Source organism: Cornus florida, unplaced genomic scaffold (genome assembly GCF_030987335.1).
Source record: "Cornus florida cultivar Cherokee Brave unplaced genomic scaffold, ASM3098733v1 CherokeeBrave_3.0.0_Hap2_Chr01, whole genome shotgun sequence".
NCBI lineage: Eukaryota > Viridiplantae > Streptophyta > Magnoliopsida > Cornales > Cornaceae > Cornus > Cornus florida.
The window spans coordinates 76,946,090-76,972,615 of NW_026775571.1; the positions used below are offsets into that span (position 1 = coordinate 76,946,090).

The 26,526-nt window shown below is 34.1% G+C and overlaps 1 protein-coding gene across 2 annotated transcripts; it reads right to left on the reverse strand.

Moving 5' to 3' along the window:
• Positions 1-1,987: 1,987 nt before the first annotated feature.
• On the reverse strand, positions 1,988-25,800 carry LOC132301802 (uncharacterized). Of its 2 annotated transcripts, XM_059799026.1 has the most exons (8): positions 25,211-25,800; positions 19,100-19,199; positions 14,574-14,633; positions 9,969-10,083; positions 4,955-5,037; positions 4,311-4,372; positions 3,235-3,276; positions 1,988-2,559 (listed from the first exon to the last, which is right to left on the reverse strand). In XM_059799026.1, exons 1-8 carry the CDS (start codon positions 25,411-25,413, stop codon positions 2,466-2,468), a joined length of 759 nt encoding a protein of 252 aa, XP_059655009.1. In that variant the 5' UTR covers positions 25,414-25,800; the 3' UTR covers positions 1,988-2,465. The 2 variants fall into 2 exon arrangements, with proteins under 2 accessions (XP_059655009.1, XP_059655010.1); XM_059799027.1 differs by lacking the exon at positions 3,235-3,276 and having other exon boundaries at positions 25,211-25,797.
• Between the last annotated feature and the right edge of the window lie 726 nt (positions 25,801-26,526).

The window sequence follows — 26,526 nt, forward strand, 5'->3', positions numbered from 1 at the left end:
AAAATGTTCTATGCTAAATTTTACGTATTTGATTCTATGCCAAAGAAAAATAATAATAATAATAAAAATAATAAAATTCTATGCCAAGTGCCAAGACATTTGGCTATTTGGTTGGAGGAGTTTTTAATGCCGAATATAATTGTTGAATGCACCCACCTACGAATATCGGGAATATATATTAATGTTCTATGCTAAATTTTACGTATTTTATTCTATGCCAAGAAAAATATATATATATATATATAAATAATAAAAATAATAAATTCTATGCCAAGTGCCAAGACATTTGGCTATTCGGTTGGAGGAGTTTTTAATGCCGAATATAATTGTTGAATGCGCCCACCTACGAATATCGGGAATATATATTATAAGAACTCTCCTTTATATGTTAAATTTATTAATATTTTGTCTTATAATATGTCAAGTTGGCATATAAAATTTGGCATATCTACATATAAATTTTAAAAGAACTCGACATGTTAAATTTATTAATATTTTGTTTTTTTCTCATGTAAGTTTTAATGGGACGTTGGATGCATATTAAAATAAGGGCAAATTACAAAAAAATCTTCCTCGACTTTCACTCGTTTGCAAAAAATCAACCTTATGAATAATTTTAGCAAAAAATTCCCCTCAACTATCTCGGGGGGGTAATTTTAACTAACGCCCGTTCAATAAACATATACTATTACCAAATTATCTACGCTTTTTTATTTTTTTTTGTGACGCTTTTTTATTTTTTTTTGTGACTGCATAAAATAAATTTTATTTTCATTTGTTCAAGTTTGGGCTCAATCTTTACAAAAAATTTATGCCAAGCGAATCAATCAAAATTGTCATTGAATATGTTGTTTAGACCAAGTAAATATATTCGTTTACACCAAAAAATTTTGATATGCCAAATTTAATTTATTTAATACTATGTCAAATGTCAACTAAACATTTGACTTTTCCGTTGGAGGAGTTTTTCATACCAAATATAGCGGTCACAACAGATTAATAAACATCAATTCAATGCCTTAGATAATATCCAGAAGAGAGGAGAAGGTTTTGGCTTTGGTGCAACATCTTCTTCCTGTAGAGTCTTTTTTTTAAAAAAATAAAAAAATAATAATAATAATAATTGACTCGGAAATCACATTACAACCAGATGTTATTTTTATTGGGTAGATATTTAGGGAGGAAATGACAAGAATAACTCTAAATTATTTAATATTTTATTTTATTTTTATTTTATAATATCATTATTAGTGACCCCAGAAAATTGAGTGAGTGGGGGAGGACTTTAACGATGACAAGATAACCAATGTTGTGGTTGCAATAGTGAAATTTTTTTCCTAAATGGTGACAAATTTAAAATTTTATAAGTATATAATACGAATATATATATATAAAATAAAAAAAACAAAACAAAACAAAACAAAAAAAAAAAAAAAAAAAAAAAAATCTCATAATTACCCTTTATAATATAAACTTTAACTTATTCTTTTTTTTTTCTTTTTCCCGTCAAAATAGAATGAGAAAATTTATTCAACGGATATCACTTTCTTTTCTTGTAGTGTCATAACATTTTTTTGGGTCATGTCAAAAATGATCATTTATTCTGACAGGTTTTTTTTTTTTTTTTTTCTTTTGCAAACTATAATATTTTTTTTTCTTTGGGTTGGACGGGGTGTACAACGAATATAACTCTTTTTTTTATGCATATTATACCTTTTTTTGAGGATGCTGTCAAAATAGATAATTTATTCAGCGTCCCTTTCTAGGTTTTTTAAAAAAATTGTTCGAATCAAAATACACCGAAAATATTAAAGATTGGAGGTCGAAGGAGATGAAAGATCATTCCAAACCTAAAACCTAGTTGTGTAATTATTTTTTTTTTTTTTTAAAAAAATAAAGTAGTAAATTTTAATCATTCAATTGTGAAGTTATGAGAATCGCATGCAACTGGTACCAGCTAAACTTGTGGTGCATCGATAGCGATACATTGTGAACGTGGTTAACAATTCAATGCGACAATAATAGCAGAATGTGGTGGGCAAAAACCCTCCACCGCTCAGAACTCAGCGGTGAAGCCCAAAGGGGTTGCAAATCTGTTTATGGTCACTAATACAAGCTGTCCCAGCTGACAACATTTGATTAGTATGTGTACGAAAAACTTAAACACTACTTTTATTCACTAATCCTCAGCGATATCTAAGCATTCACTGTACAAGCTTAATTCAAATTTTTAACAAACGCGATGAGGAAACTAAAACAGAAAGTCTAAAACCCTCATTGTATTTGGTACAATGGGTCATTTGATTATTGCTTTAAGACAAAAAGCGACGAGGCAACTTGATTGAGAGCCTCTGCCCTCGTCCGAGTTTTGCAAAGTCGGGAAAAATCCCGATAGAGATAAATGATCTGCTAGAAGTATTCAAAGGTTGTTTCAAATGGTGGCAGGATCGTGATTGCATCAGGAGCTATGTGCAGCGAAGGATGGAGTTAGCTAGCTCTTCATTCATGCTCACTGGCAATTGTGGCATCTGCTTCATAACTTGGGGCATGTCATTCAAACTGCAAACATTGGTAAATAAACAGCTGACTTAGTATATATGAATAACTACCACTCAGAATGATGACAAGAAAATGGACATGATTTTTTATTTTCATTTTTTTTTAAAACCGGCTTAATGATAGAACCTGTAACTAGCTGTAATATAGATCTAAAACAGGTCAGCACTAGATATAAAAATCCTTATAATGAACCTATTTTGAAACATCTAATTTATCATTCTCATATTGTCATGCCCTCGTGTGATTATTCCTAAAAGCTGATTAATAGGATGCCTAAGGACATAGATGTTTGGGACTGTGCCAAGCCTAGAGATAGAACGGTCCTCAAATCATTGAAGATAGGCGGTTGTGTTGCAACTAATAAAGTTCTCACTGTACAGGAACTTCTGAAAATGAGTGTTTTTTTGATAAATTTTATGAAAACTGATTAATAAGTCTTGCAAAATATCTAGTGGTCACTGATCATGGACCTGTTGATCAGGTCCAGCGATCCTTGGTTTCCCAATTCCCATTTATGCCACATTAAAATGCAATACGTAGTCGGGGAGATCTATTGATTTAATTTAAAATGCACAACTCGGATTAAATCTGGACTCCTGTAACTAAACTGTTATATCACTGTACTAGTTAAGTTCAGTCCCCTTTTTTATATATATAATAAAGGACATTCCGTACCATGTTACCTCCACTAACTCCAGGTGTTGACCTCCGGTGAAACTGCATGGCAAAATCAAAAGAAAAATGAACTTAAAATGCATGAGCTAGGACCATATGTCTAATTGTCTATTGCCCAGGCTTCAAGGTTTTAAGTTTAAAGAAGTCCCAACATCACAATGCCACCAGCAAGCACTGTCATGGTGGAGCCCTGTCTTGATGGAGGCACAAGAATGTAGAAGGCATTAAACAACGCTAATGTGTTAAAAGGAAATTGGAGTCCAATAATTCCTGTCTACCATCAGGTTATCGAAGATGTAGTTTATGTGAAAAGGCATTTCAGATATTCAAGAACTAAATTTAAAATTAATAATTTTCAATAATAGAAGTTGCAGAAAACATTTGACTGTAAGTAAATAATTGGTAACATGGTGACAACCAACCAACCAAGGAGAAATGCTGGTTATTGATGTCATGGTCCTTCAACCAAACACTGAACTTAGAAGAAGAAATAACAAGAACGTATTTATTGCAATAAAAATAAAGGCATTCATGCACTCCAAAATGAAAAGGAGGTTCCTCCTTTGACATGTTGGGTTTACAAGAGTGGCAGCCAACCCCATGTACTTCCACCAAGAAAGATGTCTGAAAAAAGGCCGCCACAAAGAGCCAAAACTACCTATGCGGGGTGCTGGGAATGGGAAGGGTGGACTGGAGACAAACCTAACTTTGGAAATTATATTACACAAAGTGGATGCTAACAAACTTGGACATGAATTCTCATGCTTGTTGACATTTACCATTGTACCAAGCAGTGGCCCCTACCAAGAATGTTGGCATTTATAAATTAACAGCAGTGAGGGTAAACTGCATGGAGCAGATCCTATAATACACAATCTTCTACTTTTAATAGTACTATCAACAGAATGAAAATCCCTAAAAGGACATAAGAATAATGGTAAAAAGAATAGTGACATTTTGTCAATCGGACCTCTAATCAGCCTTGTAAAATAATTGTGTGCATGTGAGAATTTAAGAAATAAATCATCAACATGTATATGCAAGGATGATGCAATAACAAGAGGTCAGTCACTCACTTGTTCAAGATTTTGAGGATATTGTCCCGAGCTTGGCAAAAGAGACTGATGTTCTCGTGTATCTGCACAAGCGAACACAAAATAGAACATTAGATCAGTTCAATAGCTAAGATGCATCTTAGCAGAAGAAGAAGAAATAAAAATAAAAAATAAAAATAAGAAGAGGTAGAGAAGGGGGGAGGGGGGAGGGGGAGGTATAATTACAAGAATACTCCTAAAACATGATGAACTTCTAGCAGCAACACTACATGTTTCAAATGCTTGTTTCTAAAAGTAAGTGGACTTTCAGAGTATTTGTCAGTGAGAATGTGCCAAGATTATTTTTGATACATGACTAGTGAGAATGTACCTAGACTATAACCACCACCATATAATCATTAGCGAGCCAAGCTCTATAAGGAAGTTACATCATTATCCTTGAAGGAAGTAAATAAGACGTAACAAAAAATCTACCAGAGAGAGATTAAGATGTTCATCCTGCACCCATGAACGACAGTGGCATGAAATCTTTTGGAAAATGTCGGTTCTTACTCTTTAGATGCTTTTAACACTATAATAATAGCAACTATACAAAATCAGAATTTGTATCACATTAATACTTCACCTGCTGACCAAGGGAAAATAAAAAATAAGAAATACTTCACCTGCTGAGCTGTGAAATTTGCAGAAATCTGATTAAAATACTGAGCATTTTGCTCAAGAAGCTGCCCTGTAGCGCCACCAATGCCTGCAAACAGCATAATGCATTTTTTTAATATAAGCATACAATATGAATCAACATGGAACCGTATAAAAGAATTTAGTTCTTGGAAAACAGAGAGCTTCAGAAAATTGAAACATTTGGGACTCTATTAGCTGGAAATGATTTCCTAGATAACAAAAATATATTTTCAAATAATAATTGCAAGGGATAAGGCAAGAGAGAAGGAGAAACAATTTCCATTCCTTTATTGTTAAATAGAAACAAAGGATCGACATCTAGGAAGAAGTGGTGGAAACAGCTACAAAACAGTTTCTTTTTCCTTGAAAATTTCCTCAGATCCAGTTACCATGCAGACTCAAAAAGAAAAAAGAGAGGGTGGGGGGGGGGGGGGGGGGGGGGGGAACCCAGTGCATGAGGTTCCAGCCATTGCGGGGTACACAGCCTTACCTCCGAATGCAAGAGGCTGATTTGAACCCGTGACCACCAGGTCACAATGGAGCAACTTACCATTGTGCAGAATCAAATGATACTAAATAAATAAACTCCAGTAATATAAATGGAACCTAGTGAGACAAACTAATTACTAGTTGAACCACTTAGAACATTCTCTGTCATAAAACTAACCCGTGACCACCAGGTCACAATGGAGCAACCTTAACATTGTGCAGAATCAAATCATATTAAATAAATAAACTCCAGTAATATATATGGAACCTAGTGAGACAAACTAATTTACTAGTTGAACCACTTAGAACATTCTCTGTCATAAAACAGATTATACTAACAAATAACTCAAGCTACTTAACGTACGAAGCCTTCAGCAAGTCAGCTTTATTAGGGGCACATGCTCCTTCAGGTCTCAGGCATACTTTTGGTAGAAGAGAGGGGTCATGCCATCTGGACCTGGAGCTTTATGGCAAGCCATTTAAAAAACTGACTTGTGAATTTCTACCTCAGAAATTTCATGGAATCCCTAACTTCTCAGTTACAAGAATTGACTCTTTCCTTGGAAGAGGAGGGTATGGTTAAATATCATTCTATTCATATTAAGTTGCTGATCCAATAGAAGCAGACAGTCGAGAACAAAGGTTTCCATGGCTCCAAGGAATTGATTGCAAACAAGCTTTTCAATAAGAGAGTCAAAGGAGAACTTGTTGTAATTGATCTCTTGCCTTATCAATGGTTACGGGAATATCATAAGAGAAGTGGTTTTCAAAAGAACGGCAGCTTGCCCTGTAGGAGTGAGTGGAAGATGGAAGACAGATGTGAGTGACCAAACCCAACAGGGACATGACAAATGTAAAGTCGTTCATGGACAATTACTAGTTGATTACTTGGAACATTCTCCTCATGAGATCCCCAAGAACCAATAACATTTGGCCATCACATTTCTGAATTTTGCATCACACAGAAGATAAACCTAGCCCAGAATTATTTTTGGGGCTACTATAGAGTAGTCGCTATATTTCCAAAATATTTATACTTTTAGTTGTAACACGAAACCTAAATAAATCCATAGAATAGATCATGCTAATTACCTAGTTTAAATCGAGTCTAGATTGGAGGCATGTACAAATGCGTGTCCCATTCCCCAGAACTATCCCATGATAAGACAAGTCAACAGAGGGTATTCCAAGACAAAGTGATGCATCTGTTTAACTGAAACATCGGCTCAACATGAAGATTTAATAGGCTAGACTCATCCATAACTAGATCACACTTTCTTAACAATTAGTGTCCCACTGTCTCTTAAAGGAAATACTTTGCATTTGAGCTACGCTTAAAAGTCAGACAAGGCCATAAATGGAGAAGTGGCAAATTCCACCATGTAGTCTCCAACTAGTAAAATGTTTAGGCCAAAATCTGCAGAAATCAGCCTCAATTTCAACCATATGTATGGAAGATATATGTTATGTCTTACAAACATCTAAAGTATGACCAAATACAAGATTAAAAAAAATAAAAAATAAAAAATAAAAAAATAAAAATACAAAAACTAATTCTTTACGACAAACTACTTGGGGAAGATCCATTACTTAAAACTAATATAAGGGGCCCATCCAGTGGAAATTTAAGCCTACATCACCATGTTTTGGCAAATATAACCAACTAGTTTCAATTCTCCTCCCAAAACTTATTTATATGTTACAATCTCCCACCAACCAAACTCTTCTTTATGCTTCTGCTTGCCCCAACAATGCTTAAACACAGCTCGGATTCCAGATCTAATGACCCTAATCCACATACATGAAATGCCAGTCCAGTTTCGAAACTGTGTTCTGGCATTTACTGGGTGGATCTGAAGTGGAAACCAATGACTGAAGAGCATGATTCCTGTACAAGTTCTACTTTCCCACTAACCCAAAAGCATGCTTGAGATTGTTTAGGTACAAATTACAACTTCGTTTGAAAAAGGTCAAGTGTGCACCTGTCACTCCTCTACTTACAACCCCATAGCTGTCAACCAAAGTCTTTCTCAACTACATTTATGAATGAAGCATGAGTTGAATCAATGACTTGTAAATTATATGCAACATGCGACAACTAAACTACAGAATGGAACTTGTCGATCTTTTGCTACACTTATTGTTTTAAAAGCTATTGGTATAATCTATTCTGATTAAGTATAAAGATTACAGATGTAGATAGTTCTAAAGTGAATTTATATCATCTCAGTAAGGTGTTTGAGTGCTTCTACTGCGTATGTTCTAGCACTCCCACTCCATCTTAACCCCGCCACCTGGGCGCTCGATGTTCTGTTCACCTAAATCGGCACTCAATATTTGTTTACTATTACCAAGAAAGAAATGCCTGTGCTACTAATTTTGCGCTCTACTCTCTAAAAAGGTCAGAAGTTTGACCGAATGGGAGGTGTCTCTTTGGTCCATGGGTAGGGAGGGTATGGGAACAAATTGAACAATTAAGATAGGGTACTCATGTAACTAATAAAAGAATAAGATTCATGTCTTCAGAAACACTTCTATTACCTAAAGTAATAAATGACTGACCAACTTTACAGCTGTCAGTCTTCTGTAAAATGAAAGTAATTGTCAATTAAGAGTCCAATGAACAATCTACTCATGCAGGATAATAGGTGGATAAGGAATTAAGGATATTTCATCATCATATCTGTAACATTTCCATTCCGCTCTATTTAAGACCACAACCACAGTCAATCCACATGTTATCATATCTTTCTTACAACTAAAGCGACTGCTAACATAATCTAAAGTGGAAACGACATTAAGTTTCTTATTAAGGTCTGAGTTCAATAGTTCTAGAGTTTCCAACTCATTAGAAATAATTAGAAAGTAAAAGCATCACACAAGCCAGCTCAAGCAGTACACATAATGATAAGTTGATGAATAAATATTTTTACCATAAATTAGTTTGCATAAATAGTATAATCTTAAGAAACTGGATCTGAGTCCTTATTAGGAAAGTCTACAATAAGGCCACAGGGTATCATTTTAATTTCATCTAATTTCAAGACTACCAATGCTTAAAAGAGAGTGAAAAAAATACGTGATTAATATTTTTTATGTCAGATTTATAATAAGCAAGCACTCATCTAGTAAAAGACACAATAGAGCCCTGTCCAAATTGCAACTGTGTGCAATACAAACAAGTGCACAGTTATGTATTTACTAATTAGCAACTAAAATGCATCTAAACTAATTACAAACAGGGCTGTCAATGAAAGGTTCTGTTCGTGAACAACTAGGACTTGGCTCAATATGGGCTTAGTTCATCATCATTTGTTTAGTAACTGCACCAAGCTTAAACAAAAATTTTAGGCTCATTTATTAAACGATCCGAACTCGAACATCTATCAGTTCTGTTCATTTGTTCGTGAACACGCTCGTGAATAGGCTCGTTTAATGGGTTCATTTTGAGCTTGTGAAAATACATACTGTTTAAAGTGATAAAAGTTTTGTCCACATACAAAGAAGGTCTCTTAAAACATTTAATTATCTTCCTCTTGCCCAACCCAATCCAAATATTATCATCCATTAGCTCAAGCCCATGACTACTCCCAAGCCCAAGCCAGTCTTAGATATATACACACACACACACACAATTAAACCCTTGTGAGTAGCAATCTGATCTCCACTTTCTTTTCCAGTTTCCCTTACCAACCAAACAATGAAAACCCTAGCTGCCACACCAACATTGCATTCATCGGCAAAAACCCACCTATAATAGACTTCTTTTCCAGTTTCCCTTACCAACCAAACAATGAAAACCCTAGCTGCCACACCAACATTGCATTCATCGGCAAAAACCCACCTATAATAGACTCCCATCTTCTCTGGTACCATTGATTTGCTCTCTCTCTCTCTCTCTCTCTCACACACACACACACATATGTAAATTGGGGTTATAAACCATTTCTGACTCCCTGCTCTCTCTGCCTTTTTCATCTCTCAACGACGACGCCACCTTCCAATCTCAACAGCATCATCCACTGACGATCCCTCTCTTAATGGTGTCTTTCACCAACGATTCCTCTCTCAACGGCATCTTTCACCGACGATTTAGGCATTCTGTATAGTGGGAGCTCGATTCGATTTTAAACACCCTTGCAATATTGTTGAGTTGAGCTCGAACAGACCATTACTTGACTTGCCTCAGCTCATTTACAGCCCTAATTACATATCACAATTACAAATAATTGCCTTAATAAAGTTGAGATTCTGGAATTATCTAATCTTGATAACATATCTAAATTCAAGACTCTTGTAAGGAAAATATGATGACAAAGTTGAGAGTTCATTGATAATAATGAAAATCAACAAGATGAAATGATGCAAGGAAAATGGTCTATCATCTCGTAGGAGAAACAATGCAAGTTGGGGACAAAGGTTGTGTGCCCAACTAAAAAGAGCAATTTAGATCTTGGTAATATGTGTATATATATAAACATATTATATACACACATATATAACCCAGACCTTTGTATGAGTTGCCATCATCATTTTCTGTAGTAAACATCCCCTGAACATATGAAGGAAAGTTGGGCCGGGCTGCCATCTGACAAGACCTCACCAAAGGCTCAGTGGATTTTTCCTGAGGAAAAGGAAAACAAAAATGTAAAAATATTTCCACAAGCCTTGGGAACTTGATTAAAAAGTACATAAAAGGAAATTGGGGGGAAAATTAAAAAATTGCTTATTATATCTGAATTGTTCAAACATATAACAAAGACGATAAGGGAGGGAGGGGGGGTTGGAAACCTACAAAATGACATTCCAGAAATATGTTAATCTGAAACACTAAAACTACCCAAACCCTTGCTCAAAGCATACCACAATGCCACAGTTTTGGTTATCACAGAAATAAACAGAGTCCTCTTAGTGTAAATTGTAAATTCCTATATGCCTAATTATTTTCAGAGATATATAATACCATTTAAAAGTTACGTATGCCATAAATTAATTTTTCAATAAATAACTTTTATCCCTATTTGCTTAACAATCAAAGGTCCCATTAATAACATGAGCTATAACATCAGACACGAAAATGATTGCCGATATTCACGTGCGCATCTATATAAATTTTGAAGAGACCATATTCATGCGGACTAAAGAGTAAAAATGGCACCAGGGCATGTAGGTGTATCATGCACCTAAATTTAAAATGGTAATGTTCATCTCTTACCAAAAGGAAGTCAATTATGGATCCTATCAGAGGGATGTACAAATCCAGTCTAGCCCATTTTTTATTCCACGAGGATCACAACCAATGAAGGCTCAGTCTCTTTCTGTCAAATGAGAATATAATTATAGGCTCTCAGTCAAATGAGAATATAATTATAGGCCCTCAGTGACTAATGATCAAGAGAGTCACAAATTTTTTAGTTCAGATTTTCTGGTATTAAAAAGGATAGATTCCTGATTAATAAAATAATAAAGCCATATGCACTAATCACCGTAATTTCATATACCCTGCCATTCACACAAGAATTTTGATTTATCTCATAAATATGAAAATGGTCAAAGACTTTCAAGTTTCAAGCTCATTTAATTTTGATGGATTGGCGGAGGGGCTTTGGTGAAAGTAATGGGGCTAGGAAAACACACTTAAAATTTGCAAGCGCATGTGATTTAGCTACAGCAAATTCCTTTTTTAAGAAACAAAAATAACGTTTAATCACTTCTAAGAGTGGCACAAATAAAACACAAATGAACTATTGGTTATATAGAAGAGGAGAATGGGTTCATATAAAGATTGTAAAGTAATCCCCGATTTGACAAACCAGCATCAAATATTAGTATTAGACCTCTTGGTCAGAGAATCAAAAATTCAAAACATAATGAAAGGACTTCAACACATAAAGTGGAAAGACTTGAAAGGTAATTAAAAAAAATGTAGAAAATGGAACACTAGGAGAACTAAAAGAAATAATTTATTAAAATAGAGATATGGTGGTGGAAATACAACAAGCAATAAAAAACAAAAGAATGAGTTTTAAAGAATGGCAAAAAAAAAAATTAAGAAACAAGAGGATTTAGAGAAATATATATATATATATATATATATTAAATATGAAGTTAAAAAGATGGTAGCGACAGCTAAACAAAATGCACTAGATAACGTATATGAAAAATTAGGTACAAATGAGGTGAAATAGCTTTTTACAAATAGGCAAAGAATAGAGAGAGGTTGATGAGAAAGATGGACCAAGTTAGGTGTATTAAGGACATAGATCAAACAATAGTAGTTAAAGATAAAGATATATTAGAATTACTTTCAACAAATACTAAATGAGGATATGTTATAGAAGAAGTTGTAAGTAATGAACTGTATATAAGAATGGTAAATGAAATTCATAATAAGGAAGTAGAGGATACACTCTAAAAAATGGGTAATAATAAGGCCGTTGGACCGAATAACATACCCATAGGGGCCAAGTGAGCAGAGAAAAAGCACGATAGTAACAATTTATAAAAATAAAGGGGATATACAAAATTATAGAAATTATAGAGGAATAAAAGTAATGAGTCATACAATGAAATTCGGAAAGAATAATCGATCGGATTTATGCCAGGTAGATCCACAATGGAAGCCATAATATTTTGTTATGACAAACGCAACGAACCCAAGTTGAACCAAGAATCACGACAGAAATTAAACACGCCACACAAAGAACACAAAGATTTAGACGTGATTTGGCAAAAACCTACGTCCACGGTTAGGATCCGGCGAAAGCTTTCACTATGTGTAAAATCAAAGATTACAAGTTTTCAGCCCCTCACTCTATTTCTATACGAATACTAGAGTCTCTCTTATCCACCACTCCAAACCCTAAGCGCCCTTATATATCGGGCTACAAGAGACTAATTAGGATCCACGACTCATGAGCAAAAAAAAAGGGTCAAACGGGTCGTCGGGTCATAAACGGGTCGAGTTCACCAAATTTGGGCCACAATATCACATATTTAATAAAACAACTTGTAGGAGAATATAGAAGTAAACAAAAAGACTTGCATATGGTTTTCCTATATTTAGAGAATGCATATGATAGAGTGCCAAACGACATAATTTGGTGGGCTCTACAACGAAAATAAGTACCTATAAAACTTATAAATCTTATTGAAGATATGTAGACTGAGACATTGACTAGAGTTAACACTACATGCGGGGAAACTAGTGACTTCTCTATAAACGTGGGACTAAACCAAGGATCCATGTTGAGTCCATACCTATTTGCGATAATATTAGAAAAAAATTACGAAAGTTTTTCAAGCAAACATCCTAAGGTGTATGTTATTTGCTGATGACATAGTATTAATAGATACTTCTAAGGAAGCTTTACCAACAAAATTAGAAATATGGAGAAAGGCATTAGAATCAAGGGGACTAAGAATTAGTAAAACAAAAACGGTATACATGCCATGTAAATTTGATAAAGTAATATTACACTTCGAGACCAAAGAGTTACTCAAAAGAACTATTTCCATTACCTAGGATTAATATTACAAAAAGATGGGGAGATACATGGTGATATAGTAAGTAGGATTGGAGCTGCGTGGATAAAATGGAGGCAACCTAGCGCTACCCTTTGTGATAAATGAATACCAAATAAATTAAAAGAAAACTTCTATAAAACGTTATTAGGCAGGCAACATTGTATAGGCGGGTAACATTGTATGGAGCGGAGCGTTGGGCGTTCAAAAACATGCAAATACAATGCATTCACGTAGTGGAAATGAGGATGCTATGTAGGATGATAGGAATCAGTAGAAGAGAAAAGATGAATAATGAATATGTAGGGGGAACATTAGGTATATTGCCCGTAAATGATAAAATTAGGGAAAGTGAACTTCGGTGGTATAGTCTTTAATGACTTTAAAACTTAAATTTAAGAGAAGACATGGTGTATAATAGGAAAAAATGGAAAAAAGAGAATTCATGTGCCGACTCCATCCATATGGGATAAAAGCAAGGATGACGATGATGTTGATGATGGAAATGGAACATGCCCACATCATAGTGTTAAGACTAAAATGTATCAAGAAAAGCATTAAAAAAAAAAAAAAAAAAAAAAAAAAAAAAAAAAAAAGAAGAAGAAGAAGAAGAAGTTAAAATAAATAAATAAAACAAATAAAATAAAAAGAAGAAGAAGAAGAAATCTACATGAATAATGCAAGCTGAGAAATAAGAAAAATGAACCCTCCCAAGGAGGGGATCAAGGAATTACTCGAGTCAAAAAGTTCAGGAAAGCATTTACCAGGGAAAAAAAAAAGTTCAGGAAAGCACAATCTATCCATTAATTGGATACTTGGAATTTTTAATTGCTGATCTGGCAAAAATAGTTAAACAGATCTTCTAAATAGAAAATTAGAAAATAGATTTTCTTTATCAATAAATCCTTTCAAAATCCATATTGCTGCATTAGAGTGTGGTGGGTATATCGATTTCCTGTTGATTAAGGAATTATATAATTCATCTCAATGTCACAGTTCTAGAAGGCCAACTCAATTTTGAAACGAAGCTCTAAACATGACAGAAAATTGCCATAACCCAGAGGATAGAGTAGTACAACACCAGAACTACACGGTATGAGTGACTAATGTTGATTTCATAAAGCAAGATAACGCTTCCTAACCGCCAAACTCATATATCATACTAAGTCAACTCTTTGAGAAGAAAAACTAGAAAATGTTAAAAACACTCATAATTTTACATATCACAACATATATAGAGAGATATTAATTAGTGGCTTCTTTATTCTTTAAAATGCAATATGCATTCAATTTTCATCACTGTCTATTGTCTACCATCCCCATAGATGGAAAGTTCCTGCCAAGTTCCCTCAACTGATCCAAAGAGGGAATAAGAAGAAAAAAGGAAAACCTCTACTTTTTATGGTCATTTTTCAACATAAATGGTCTGGTTGATTGAATGCACGTCTAAATAACTATTAACTGGGGAGATTGATGAAATAGAATCACAAATTTGCACAATCCTGCACATAATTGAACAAAAGGAGTCTTAAATTAACTAAAAACCATGATAAGAAATAAAAATGAGCACACAAAAACCTGCAGCTATACCTTTCTATCCTTGCTTTTTCTTGCTAAATCCTCTTTCCTTCTCTTGCTATTTTCCTTTTTCTGGACAAAACAACAAATTATTAGCCCAGTTTCCATACAGATTATAGAACAATAAGTCATATTTTGATAAAACTAGCAGTAAAGGCACCTTCAAAATGCACATGCAGTTTGGAGTTCAATCCTAATTTAAACACCTTGTTTCACTTATAATTACATACATCTACACTGCTTCACTAATTCCCCTTCAGGCACTTCCATCACATATTTTGACCATTTGAAACCATGTCATAGAGGAAGAGAATAAGGATCTAAAACGATTAGAAGGGCTGCCAAAAATAGAGAAAATTTTACTGGCACATGTTGCGGACAAAGGAAAAAAATATCAAATACTAAACTTTCCTTCAGCAAAACAATATAGAATGCTTCAAGACTGAAGAATAACTTCGAATACACATCTTTGCTGCATTAGGAAAAAAATTGTTACATTTTACTTCATTTTCACCCTGTGCCAATGTAAAACACATAGTGCACTTCAAGAAAACACAAACCAGGGAGCCCCATTTCACTTCAGCTAATCACTTCTCCCAAGAATGTCTAACACCTTTATAGCAAAAGAAACTAAACAACTAGTATTTATTTGTTCTTCTTACAGGGAAGCTGATCCCATTCGTTCACTTGGAATAACCAAGAGTTAAGAAAGTACAGCAACTTAACATCACCGTCAAAGTTCATACCAACCTATGTTTATTTCTATTGGCTGCAAACAATCACAGAAGTTTTTTTTTTCTTTTTTTTTCTTTTTTTTTTTTTGATAAATACACACTCACAGAAGTTTCAACCCCAGTTTTGTAGTATAAACACACAACTTCATCACTTAGATCAACAACTGCCACATGAATGAGTGTGCACACATAAGATCGAAGGTGATATGCAAATTTACAACAACCATCCCGGCATCAATTTTTAGGTCCATGTGAAACATTGGAAGGGAACAATTGAATAGTTTAAGACAACAAATAGTTGTTTAGTAATCAATTTGGTCTTGTGCTAAGTAGATCTACCATGAAAGTTATTTTCTTACACCTAATCAATAGAAAGAAAAATTAAGATAGATAGAAAAGTCTAGATGGTAATAATAAATTTAGAAAAAGCAAATAAGGTCTCTACAAATAATTAATGTCAGAAGAAAAAGAAATATAAAGTATATCAATGCAATCAAAGACAAGTAGTATGAAGTAGCAACAGGCATAGGAAGAATACTAAGTGAAACAAGTAAATTTCCGGCTCATCAAACAGGCACCAACCCCATACCTTTCTTTCATTAGTTGTATGAATTTTATATGCATATTCAAAAGTGCCAATCTGTAATAATACATATTAACAATGCTTAAAAAGTGAGGATTAACTCTATTTAGAACTACAGCAAGATACTCTAGAAACCACAAAGTTTTAGCTCAAACAAAAAGGCAATAAAGGATCATTAACCAGTGTGGTCAGGGACAGATCCAGGATTTAGGGGGGCTTATTGAACGTGATAAAATAAAATAAAATAAAAAAATCAACTAACATTACAAATATATAGAACTTAAATTTACAATATTTAAGATTACATATTTCATTCCAAAAGAAAATTTGAACAATATGACACTCATTAGGTCACAATTTTGAGAACTAACGGTCTACTTTAGCTTCTTCTGATAACTATGAACCAAAAGTACTAATCCGCCCACCAATACTAAGATAAATTCATCAATAATTAAGGTTTTCTTGCCTACAAAACAAAATAATCAAATATAATATATATATATATATATATATGTCTATATATATATAACAAATTCATGTGTCATAATAAAATGTAATCCACCAAACAACAACATGGTAAATGGATTTAAAACCATATTTGAATTGAACATGGACAGATTTGAAATAAACAAACCAAAACAATTGATTACAGTATTAAGTACTAAATAGGGGGTCATGAATAAAATATCAAAATGCTTATATACTGTAAAACTCATAATATTCAACAATTCATTCATGAGAGTTTTATATGTACATAACAATATAGTGGAGCATATTAGCATAATCTGTGAAAATATATATATATATATATATATATATAAGCATAATCTACAAAGAAAATAATTTACAAATATGTACAAAAATATAGAAGAGTTAAATAAAATACCAAAATCACATAAACAAAAAAAAAAAAAAAAAAAAAAAAAAAGATGTAATGTTATGCTAATAATATACACAAATACATGTATAAGATCCAAGAACATAGCTTCTTACTTATCAATAAAAAATAAACAATAAATAAATAAAGATCCAAGAATATAGTTTTAAATATATTTATAGAAATAATGTGTATATATTTAATCAGGTGTGTGTGTGTGTGTGTGTGTGTTTTGATAAGTAAAATGTATTAGAAAGCGTTCAAACGGGGCTATATATATATATAGATAGATAGATAGATAGAGAGAGAGAGAGAGAGAAATTGGTATTTTTGGACTCTGGCAAACTAGAAGGTGGGGGGCAAACTAATAATATTGCAAATTGAAGGGGCATTTTGTAAAACTTCACAAAATATATATGTAACGCAAGGGAAAAAAAAGAAAAAAAAACAGGGGGGAATAGGGCCTCCGTCCTTGAGTGTGGTACCCATTAATGGTGGATTGGAGAGACCTTAACCTAACCTTTGACATTAATTGAACAAAGTGACTATTATCAAGATTCAAAGCCATGTTTTAACGCTTGATAAACCCAAGACGTTAGCACCGTGCCAAGCGGTGGACCCCCGTTTCACGTTAAACAAGATTATGGCAAAATATACAGAGTGCAACAGTTTTCAATTTACTTGGAAACTAGGGTGTAGTGAAAAATTGATGCCCAGGAGAGATCCAAAGTTCCAAACGCAACCAAGATCCAAAAACGACCAATTACATTATCTCGGACAGATGAAGCAGTTTATCGGTTGCATATAGGGTTTGAAGACATCAAGCATGACCGTTGAGGTGAAATCGGGACCTAAAAGATCGAACAGAACATATAAAGAGAAACAAATCTTCACTAGTTCAACGCATGGTGATGTTAAATTTCTCAAGTTCTGTTGAAACAATTGATAAATAAATAATAAGATATACAAGGAAAAACAAGTACTGTTCCTTGGCAAAAATTCTCAGTATGTCAATAGGGATACTATTATAGTAAATAAGTAATACACATATATGTTGAAATTTAATTGGGAGGAGCAGACTATGATCCTTTTCTCTGACTAGGATTGTCAATTAGGCTCCAAAAGCCCAAAGCCTGTCCCTTTGGCTCAATAACATCTAGGCAGAGCTATTATAGGGTTTGAAATATGAAACCTGATCAACATTTTAAGCTATAAATTTACATTGAACCAAGCTCGGTTAAGGTTGACTCATTCACTAAGCCTAAAGCCTGAAACTAATAAAGGTTCTTTAGTAATTTTTATCCTTTTATTAAATTCTTCTAAAGACTCAATGTTTGAGTTTGATGTAAAATTCCCAGATATGGCTTGAAAACCTTGCACTCTAGATCCTTACTATTAATTGTTATCAAACTTAGCCATGCTCCATCTAGCGGGTAAAATCAAAAGCCCAAGGGGATTAGAACACAAGAATGTACTCATGAAGCCCTTCCAACAATAAGGTTGAAGAACTGAGAAGTGATCCTGCTCATGAAAGGATAGAATAAATTAGCTGCCCCGTAAGAGTCATGTTTGCTCATGCGCTTGGAATTATATTGAATGTCACATCAGGACTAATGTTTCGTACCTTCAGGTTTGAAATTCTCCATTGAAAAAATCTTTCTGCAGATTTTTTCTTTTTTTGACTGTTCCATTTTATGTTGGTTTTTTATGCCTTAAATCAATGGAAAATTAGGGTTGATAACTAGCAGATTTTGTTTAACATTGGAATGCTTTGATTCAAATCTATTGAGAGAAGAGAACCTAGATCACATCAAGCCAATCCAAACTAATCCGTTGTATCAAAAATTCTGTGAGCTGACCATCGTCAGCAAAGTCTGAGCATGGTTTGATGATTTTTCATTGAGCTTAGCTCGAGCTGTCCTCAATCTGGCTCAGCCCAGCCCAATTGACAGCACTATCTCTGGCCTAAATTCTTATTGTGATGAGAAACAGGGGACAATAAAGATTAATTGAAAACTAGGGCTCAACAATTAACAGTTCCCAACCTAAATAATCATACAAAACACACACAGTACACAAACAAAATTGGAATAAACTAGATGGATCTCTGGTAGCCAAACCATGAACATCTAATCTTTTAGTCCCCATTCCCCAGCCTGCATCTAATATGAATACCATGTTTAAACAAACTAGACGATAAATCTATCCAAATGTTTACTTTATTATTCAAATTACTTTTTTTGCAGGTTTCAGCAACTTGAGGAAAAGGAATGACATGAATGGTAAATGAATGACAAATAAATAATGGTTTCAATCAGTATGAAGTATTAATTGTAGAACTCACAGTCATCCATTTGCAACGCAATGCCACATCTCTAACTGTCTTATGCTGTAACTTCAGAGCAATCTTAGCATATCGACTTACGCTTGATTCAGAAGCATATCTGAAGGGTATAATATGACAACATGTGAGTTAAATGCACTAATCATGCACAATCTAGAACGGACATGAATGACGAAAATAACCAGAAATAAGTAGATAATTGAGTTGATTGGGGATCTTGTACAGAATATAAGCCCAAAAAAAAGGAACCGTAACATATAAAAAATTTATAACTATGCAAAAGCACATCATTCAGCATTAGTTTTCTGCCCCGGTTGAAATTTAATGAAGCCACCAAAATCTCAAATTTTCAAAAGTAAACCAAGTAAATCTTCAGATGGAAGGGGAAAAAAATGAAAGCAGATGGCATTTTAAAATTTCTCAAGTGTTAGGTGAAATCTATATATTTAAATTTGTAAAAGGACAAAAGTTTGAAAACAGGGTGTATAGAATGCAGAGCACGAGATTCCTGAAAACTACTTTTGAGGTTCCGTGTATTGATGAATTCTAGGTTAAGCAAAAGGAGCTACAACAAAAACAATTTACAATATGTGTTAAATGAGGAGGATTTTTTAGATATGCTAAGTTCAAATAATTTACAATATGTGTTAAATGAGGAGGTTTTTTTAGATATGCTTTTTTTTAATAACCTAATCAATCTCCAGTCAAGTTTTTGGATCTCCAATCTTTTTGAATCAAAATTACCTTGAAATTCACCTGTCAGATTTAAGAGGGAACAGTGTCTCACAAATCAATAGCCAAAATTTACTTTGACTGACTAAACACCAATTTGTAGTGCAAGTCAAAGAAGTTTAAGTGAAAATATTACAAAACCTTACGTCATTTTATCTTCTGATTCCAACCTTCTTTTATCAAAATTACCTTGAAATTCACCTGTCAGATTTAGGAGGGAACAGTGTCTCACAAATCAATGAAATTTACTTTGACTGACTAAACGCCAATTTGTAGTGCAAGTCTAAGAAGTTTAAGTGAAAATATTATGAAACCTTAAGTAATTTTATCTTCTGATTCCATGCTTCTTAAGAACTCTGAGGGTACCTATCTATGTTCAAATGAAAATCAACTCCAACTTTTTAGAAAAAGGAAAAAAAAAAAAAAAAAAATACTGAATTTTAATCACTCATCATCATCCTTGCCTTAATCCCATATAAATGGGTAAGCCACATGAATTCTCTTTTTCAATTCTTTTCTACTATAAACCATATCTCCTTTGCCCTCTGTCTTCTGCCTTCTATCCAAATTAGTCTGTCTCTTCTTACCAGAGCATCTAAAGACCTCCTGTGGATATGTCCAAATACCTAAGACTAGTTTCTCTTATCTTATCATTAAAATGCGTCACTTCTAATTTCTCCCCTACATTTTGATTAGTAACCACCCTTATCATTCACCTTAACATTCTCATTTCCACTACATTAATCCGTTGTCATGTTTCTCTTCTAAATCATTAGGTGCATTGATCCATTACATTGAAACTTTGACTTCAGATTACAACCACCCTTCAAAAACTCATTTTCTATTCTGATACGAAGTTCAACTGCTATCAAAATGACCTACTTCATGCAAACAAGTACAGTTTGGACATCGAACAAAATGTATTCAAATGGCACCAAGAAGAGCCATGGATAGTCATGCCTGCATCATGAAAAATAAACTCAAACCATACCATGCAGTATTGAAGACTTGACTTAGTCTCAGATGAAAAGCTAGACTTGATACCCATAAAAACTGAAATTCCTAAACCGCAATGCAATATTTTAAATTCCTAAAACTAAAAGTTTAGGAGTCAATGCTCGACCGCATCATAGTTTCTTCATTAAACAAAATTTCAGGTAAAACCACCAAATAAAAAATGAGTTACAAAGAACTGCTTTAAATGGTTCATGCACGGGACCAAACCCAAGTATGTGGCAAAATACGAGGATGAGGGTGCAGGTTGAAGGATCAACTTGAGCTCAATCAACTATATAACCCTCAACCCATACCCAAGCTTAACCCAACCGAATCTAAACCAAGCCTAACCCAAGCTTATTATTCTACGTCCGGGTTATGCTTTGGTTGGTTTGTTAGGCTTGAACTGGTAGAATTAGGCTAAGAAGCAGCAACATAAAAGGTTTTGGGGTTTCCCATTCAGCTAATGTAACTTCCAGCAATGACGATTCTATTGGATCTTCAGTAGTGGGACAACTCACGATAGAACAATACACTCAACTGCTGTCAATTTTGAACATTGATAGTGCCAATTCTTCGGCTAATTTGGCAGGTATATCTTTTTCATGCTCTTCATTTAGTTCACAGCCCATGTCTTGGATTATTCACACTGGTGCTTTAGAACACATAGTTCCTTCCACTTCCAATCTCCATTCCACTAAGCATATTATGTCACCCCAATTTGTTAATCTTCAAAATGGTGAAACCATTCAAGTATCTCACAAAGGGAGTAACCGAGGCTAAACCAAGCCCAACCCGAGTGTACTATTTAAAGTCCGGGTTATGCTTTGGTTGGTTTGGTTAGGCTTGAAAAGGTAGAATGAGACATTGTCTCGGGTTAAGCTCAGATACTTATAGTCCAATAATAATATAGGTTGGGTTTGGTGCACTCAAGTTGCTTAACATCTCTTCCAAGCCCCCCAAAACAAATTGAAGATGGGCCAAATTTATCTAAACCCAAAAAAAGGGAACTGCTCAAGCCCATCTAAAGCCGGGTTGGGCTCAATTGGATTCAGATTGGTTGATCCAGGTTGAACCCCGTTCAGACAATTTCGTAGGATATATTATGGTACATATATATACACATCTAATCATAATTTACTTATTGTGTAATTAATCCTCAAGTCATAGATACCGAGGTGAAAAAAAAGTCCATTTATGAAAAATAATAATAACTATAAATGGGATAGCTAACTTCAATAATGGAAACAAATATTCTGGAAGATACTAGGTATGCCCAATAATACAAACAGCAACGACTAGCAAAATGACTGAAGGATAAATCTCATTTTGTCGTCCTCCATTTTTCATATTAATTACATGTCCAAAGAATCATTTGCATGTTTCTTCCATCTTTACATAAAAGAATGATGATACCGAGACAGCTTTGGACAAATATACTACTTTAAGCATTTTCTCAGCAGTTAAACAAGAAAAATAAAAAGGAATTGTGCTGTGAGAATTGCACTTGGAAATCATAAATATAAACAATTTCTGATTAGTCACCAATATCACCACTGCTTTTGTCAGCAAAAGGTAAGAAAAACAAGCTTCTACTTCTAAGCAGTCCAACCCAGTTACCCATAAGTCAATGCTGGAATGATTATTCGGGAAAAAAAAAATGATGGAAACCTTGTGTCTGAAATTCATGAGAGTTCCAAAGCTCTCTCTATATTTTTCTTATTCATGATTGATCACTTGATCTGTTAACTGTGTCTTGCAGGGAACTCCTTTCTCTCCACAACCAAGATTGCCAAAATCTGATGTCCCTGTTCCAGTAAGATTCACTGAATCTCAACGCTCTCTCTCTCTCTCTCTCTCTCTCTCACACACACACACACACACACTCTCTCTCTCTAAATTTGTTTTCAATGATGGATTAAATGTTTGTATTTACTCTTTCTTAGTTTTTCCCTCAAAAGGTTGGCCTAAACACTTGAAAAACCAATTAGCTTTAAACTTTCAAACTCTAGTTCAATAGTAACCATTTTGGAAACAAATGAGGTGGTAAATTTTTTAAATTAATCTTAACAACTTTTATTGATATGTTGATAATCCATCAATTTTTGGCATGTGATATTGTTGTTGATTGTGAATTAAATCGACTTTTTTGTGAATTCTGATGATATTGCATGGTGCACTTAGAGGAATGTAGAACTTCAACAAACAATTTTGTGCCAATTGTATCTATTTAGAAGTGAAATTGAGTTATTTCTTAAATTCAGATTCTTCTACAAAAAGTTGTTTGTTGAGTTAAACAGCTAAATTTGGCGAGCAAGAAATCTGAGTTGTTTGCTGAATAACTTCTTGGTTCTATGGGTTTATAATTTAAATTAAACCAAGGGCAATGTCTTCATACCACTCAATTACATGGTTGATGGATGACCCTGTTGAATCCTTTTTCTAGTGAATTAAAGGATTAAAGTAGATTTATATGAGTGCTTGTCAATAAAAATGTTGTTTTGTGGAGGTGAATGTGAAATATGTGTTAAGGAAAAGATCGATATACGCACAAACACCTAAAAAAGAGATCTTTATAAAATTTGTTTTTGACCTACACCTGTAGGCTAATTTTAGGGACCACTGTGTGGTGCAGTGATAAAATGTTTTAGCTCTCAAGCAGGAGAACGTATCCATGTAGAGAGTTCCCTAGACATATACCATGAAAATGTAATAATGCCAGAATGATTTTATAATTTCACCAAATACCAAAAGCGCACAGTTAATTTAGAATTTAAAGCAATTTTCAAGTTAAAATCAAATATCAATGTTCAGTCCTATAATCAAATTTAAATTCTGATATGATCATTTAAGATATGTTGGTTTGATTCAAAGGAATGCTCTTTTATATATTGTTCATATATACAATTTAGGATCAGGCAAATTAGCACCATGCAAATCGATTCACCAATCCTATTGTTTATTTTTTATAATTTTTACAGTATTTTCAGTTTTCAATTAAGCCAACGCAAGAGCACTCATGTTTTTGATCTCCTTCCCGGCCCGGAAGTTCACTTCTAGTAATTGCCTTCTACAGCTAGCACTTGGACTTGGAAGCAAGCTAAAGCTACACTGAATATGAATGAAAATGAACTAGTTACTAAGTAATAGAAATGAAGGATATGTTGGCTCGAAGACCTGTTGGTTAAAGCAAACTCTGAATACTCTATTTTTTTACTTTTGACAGACCAACTTTTGGCTTAACCGGTCCTCGTCACTACTAATTAGCTCCACAAGCTTCGGTTAAAGCAAACCTATGAGCCTACTTGGTTTAGTTTTTTGAGAACTGTTTTCTGTTTTCTGAAAACTGAAAATCAGAAACTGTACAAAAAACTGCTTGGTTGACAGTTTCTGATAAATGTTTTCTGAAAACTCAGTTAAAAAAATGCCTATTTTCATTAGCTCTCTTTTTTGTTGGGGAATGGGAAGTATTGTACATCTATAGAGGAGATAGATGGTTCTTTGGGCTCCTTGGGTCATTAGGGTCCCTTGTGGCCTTTGTGTAGTTTTTGAGCCGCATTCCCCTTTTGAAGGCTTTCTAATACACTTTTACTTATCTAAAAAAATGTTCTGAAAACAGTTTTCAGTTTTCTGAGTTCCTTGAGAATTGTTTTCTAAGTGGGAAACTTAGCAGACCCCATATTTCTTCCTTGATAACCCACTTTTCTTTGAAATGCAGCGGAGTTCCTTGAGAATTGTTTTCTGAGAGGCAAACTTAGCAGACCTTATATTTCTTCCTTGATAACCCACTTTTCTTTGAAATGCAGCAACACTGCTTACCAATGCAATAGAACATATTTTATCAGCAAACTCAAAGCCTACCAAACAAATCAGCATACTCACACCTCTATAACCAAATAAGTGCATGTGGGCATTGAGCGTGGAGGTGTCAGGGTGGTGTTTGATGTATTGAAAATATATATATATATGTATGTATGTTGAATGGTGAAAGGAAGTGTTTGGGACTTCAGACTTTCTTCCTTGTTTGTTAGTACGTGTTACCCATGGCTCACTCTCTTCTCGAACAACACAATTACCCAAGTGAATAAATATCTATTATAATATCAACTATTAAATGTCTATTAGCTACATTCCATACTAATTAGAATAAAATCATCCAACTAAGATAACTATTTGAATTCTACCTAATGTTACCAAAACATTTAGGGGGGGAAACAAAACAAAAGAAATCACAAATAACAAATATAAATGAAGTATAGAATTGACAAACCAAAGCGAGAAAATTTTAATAAAATCCATAAACCCAATAGAATTCTCATTCCAAAAGTGGAATTGAACTAAAAATTCCTCCAATTAAATCAAGGGAACCCCAAAAGTACTCACTTGATGAGCCCATCTTCAAGAACTGACTGCTCTTCAGCATTCCAATCCGTCGATATAGCCAAGTAGGGATTCATAGAAGCAACCTTGCCCGACTTATCCGGCGGCGCCGGAACCGGATAATCATTGATGGGGCCGTTGAAGGCCGAGGAGGGGCCGTGACTCGGCTGAGACGGCTCATGATTTGTCCCGGATGGGTTAGCCATCAATACATATATGTATACCTATATATAACCAATACCCACCTCTCAAGAATCTCAGGATCGACTGTTGATTCCCGCCAAATTTGCCAGTCACACAATTGGAAACCCAAATCGGAATTCAAACTATTGGAAGTTCCGTTTGTGTTTCCATATATATATATATATATATATATATGTATGTATATATATATATATGTATGTATGTATGTATGTATGTATGTACGTACGTACTTATGTATATGTGTGTGTATCTGTGTGATAGATGAAGGCAAGCTCTTGACGCACAATATGAAATGCTAGAGAGAGAAAGGAGAAGGGGGAGGATGTGGGAATCGCAGAGAGGTAGTGACTTGTGAAGGTTTATTAATGTCGTTTGGTTTCACTTTAATACATACCTATCCTCTGTGTGCCTGACGTGTGTATGTATATATACTGTATACTTGATTTATGAGACCGTTGGGCCCATCATACTTTGGACAGTCGGACTCTAATCCAATCATGTTGAAGCTTTGAAGTAAGTTGTGTTCTGGGTCGAGCGATCAAGCCCACAGAATTGGTACCTTGGAGACCAAACCACAAAACGTCTTCCCCAACCAAGAAATTATTACGTCACCCGGAACATTGATCCGACCAAATACTATTGGACAAATTAAAAAAAAAAAAGATCAACAACACACATTTGTATATTTGTCACATAGTGATTAGTTTGGAATTAATAGTCTTCAAGCATATGTAATAATTTATCCAAAAATTGAGATAAGTTTAGAAAAATTATTACATGATTTAGGATTATTAGGATTATTAGTCTGGCCAATCACAAAGCGCACATTATTAATTACACTATAATTATTTCAATAGATATATCTTATGTGTTCGTGTTTAATTATTTTTTGATTACTCATCAGTCATCACTAGTTCAGAGTATTAAAATTTTTCTTAACTAGTGAGGCTGGTTATTCATCTTTTGTTGATGCATCGACACCCGTCTCACATGCCAATCACTATTATCACAAAATAACACCTACAAAATCATTAAAATGTTTGGTTCAATTTTTCAAGAACTAAAATTAAATAAATAAAAATGTTAAAAAGAAGAATAAAATCGATTGATAATTT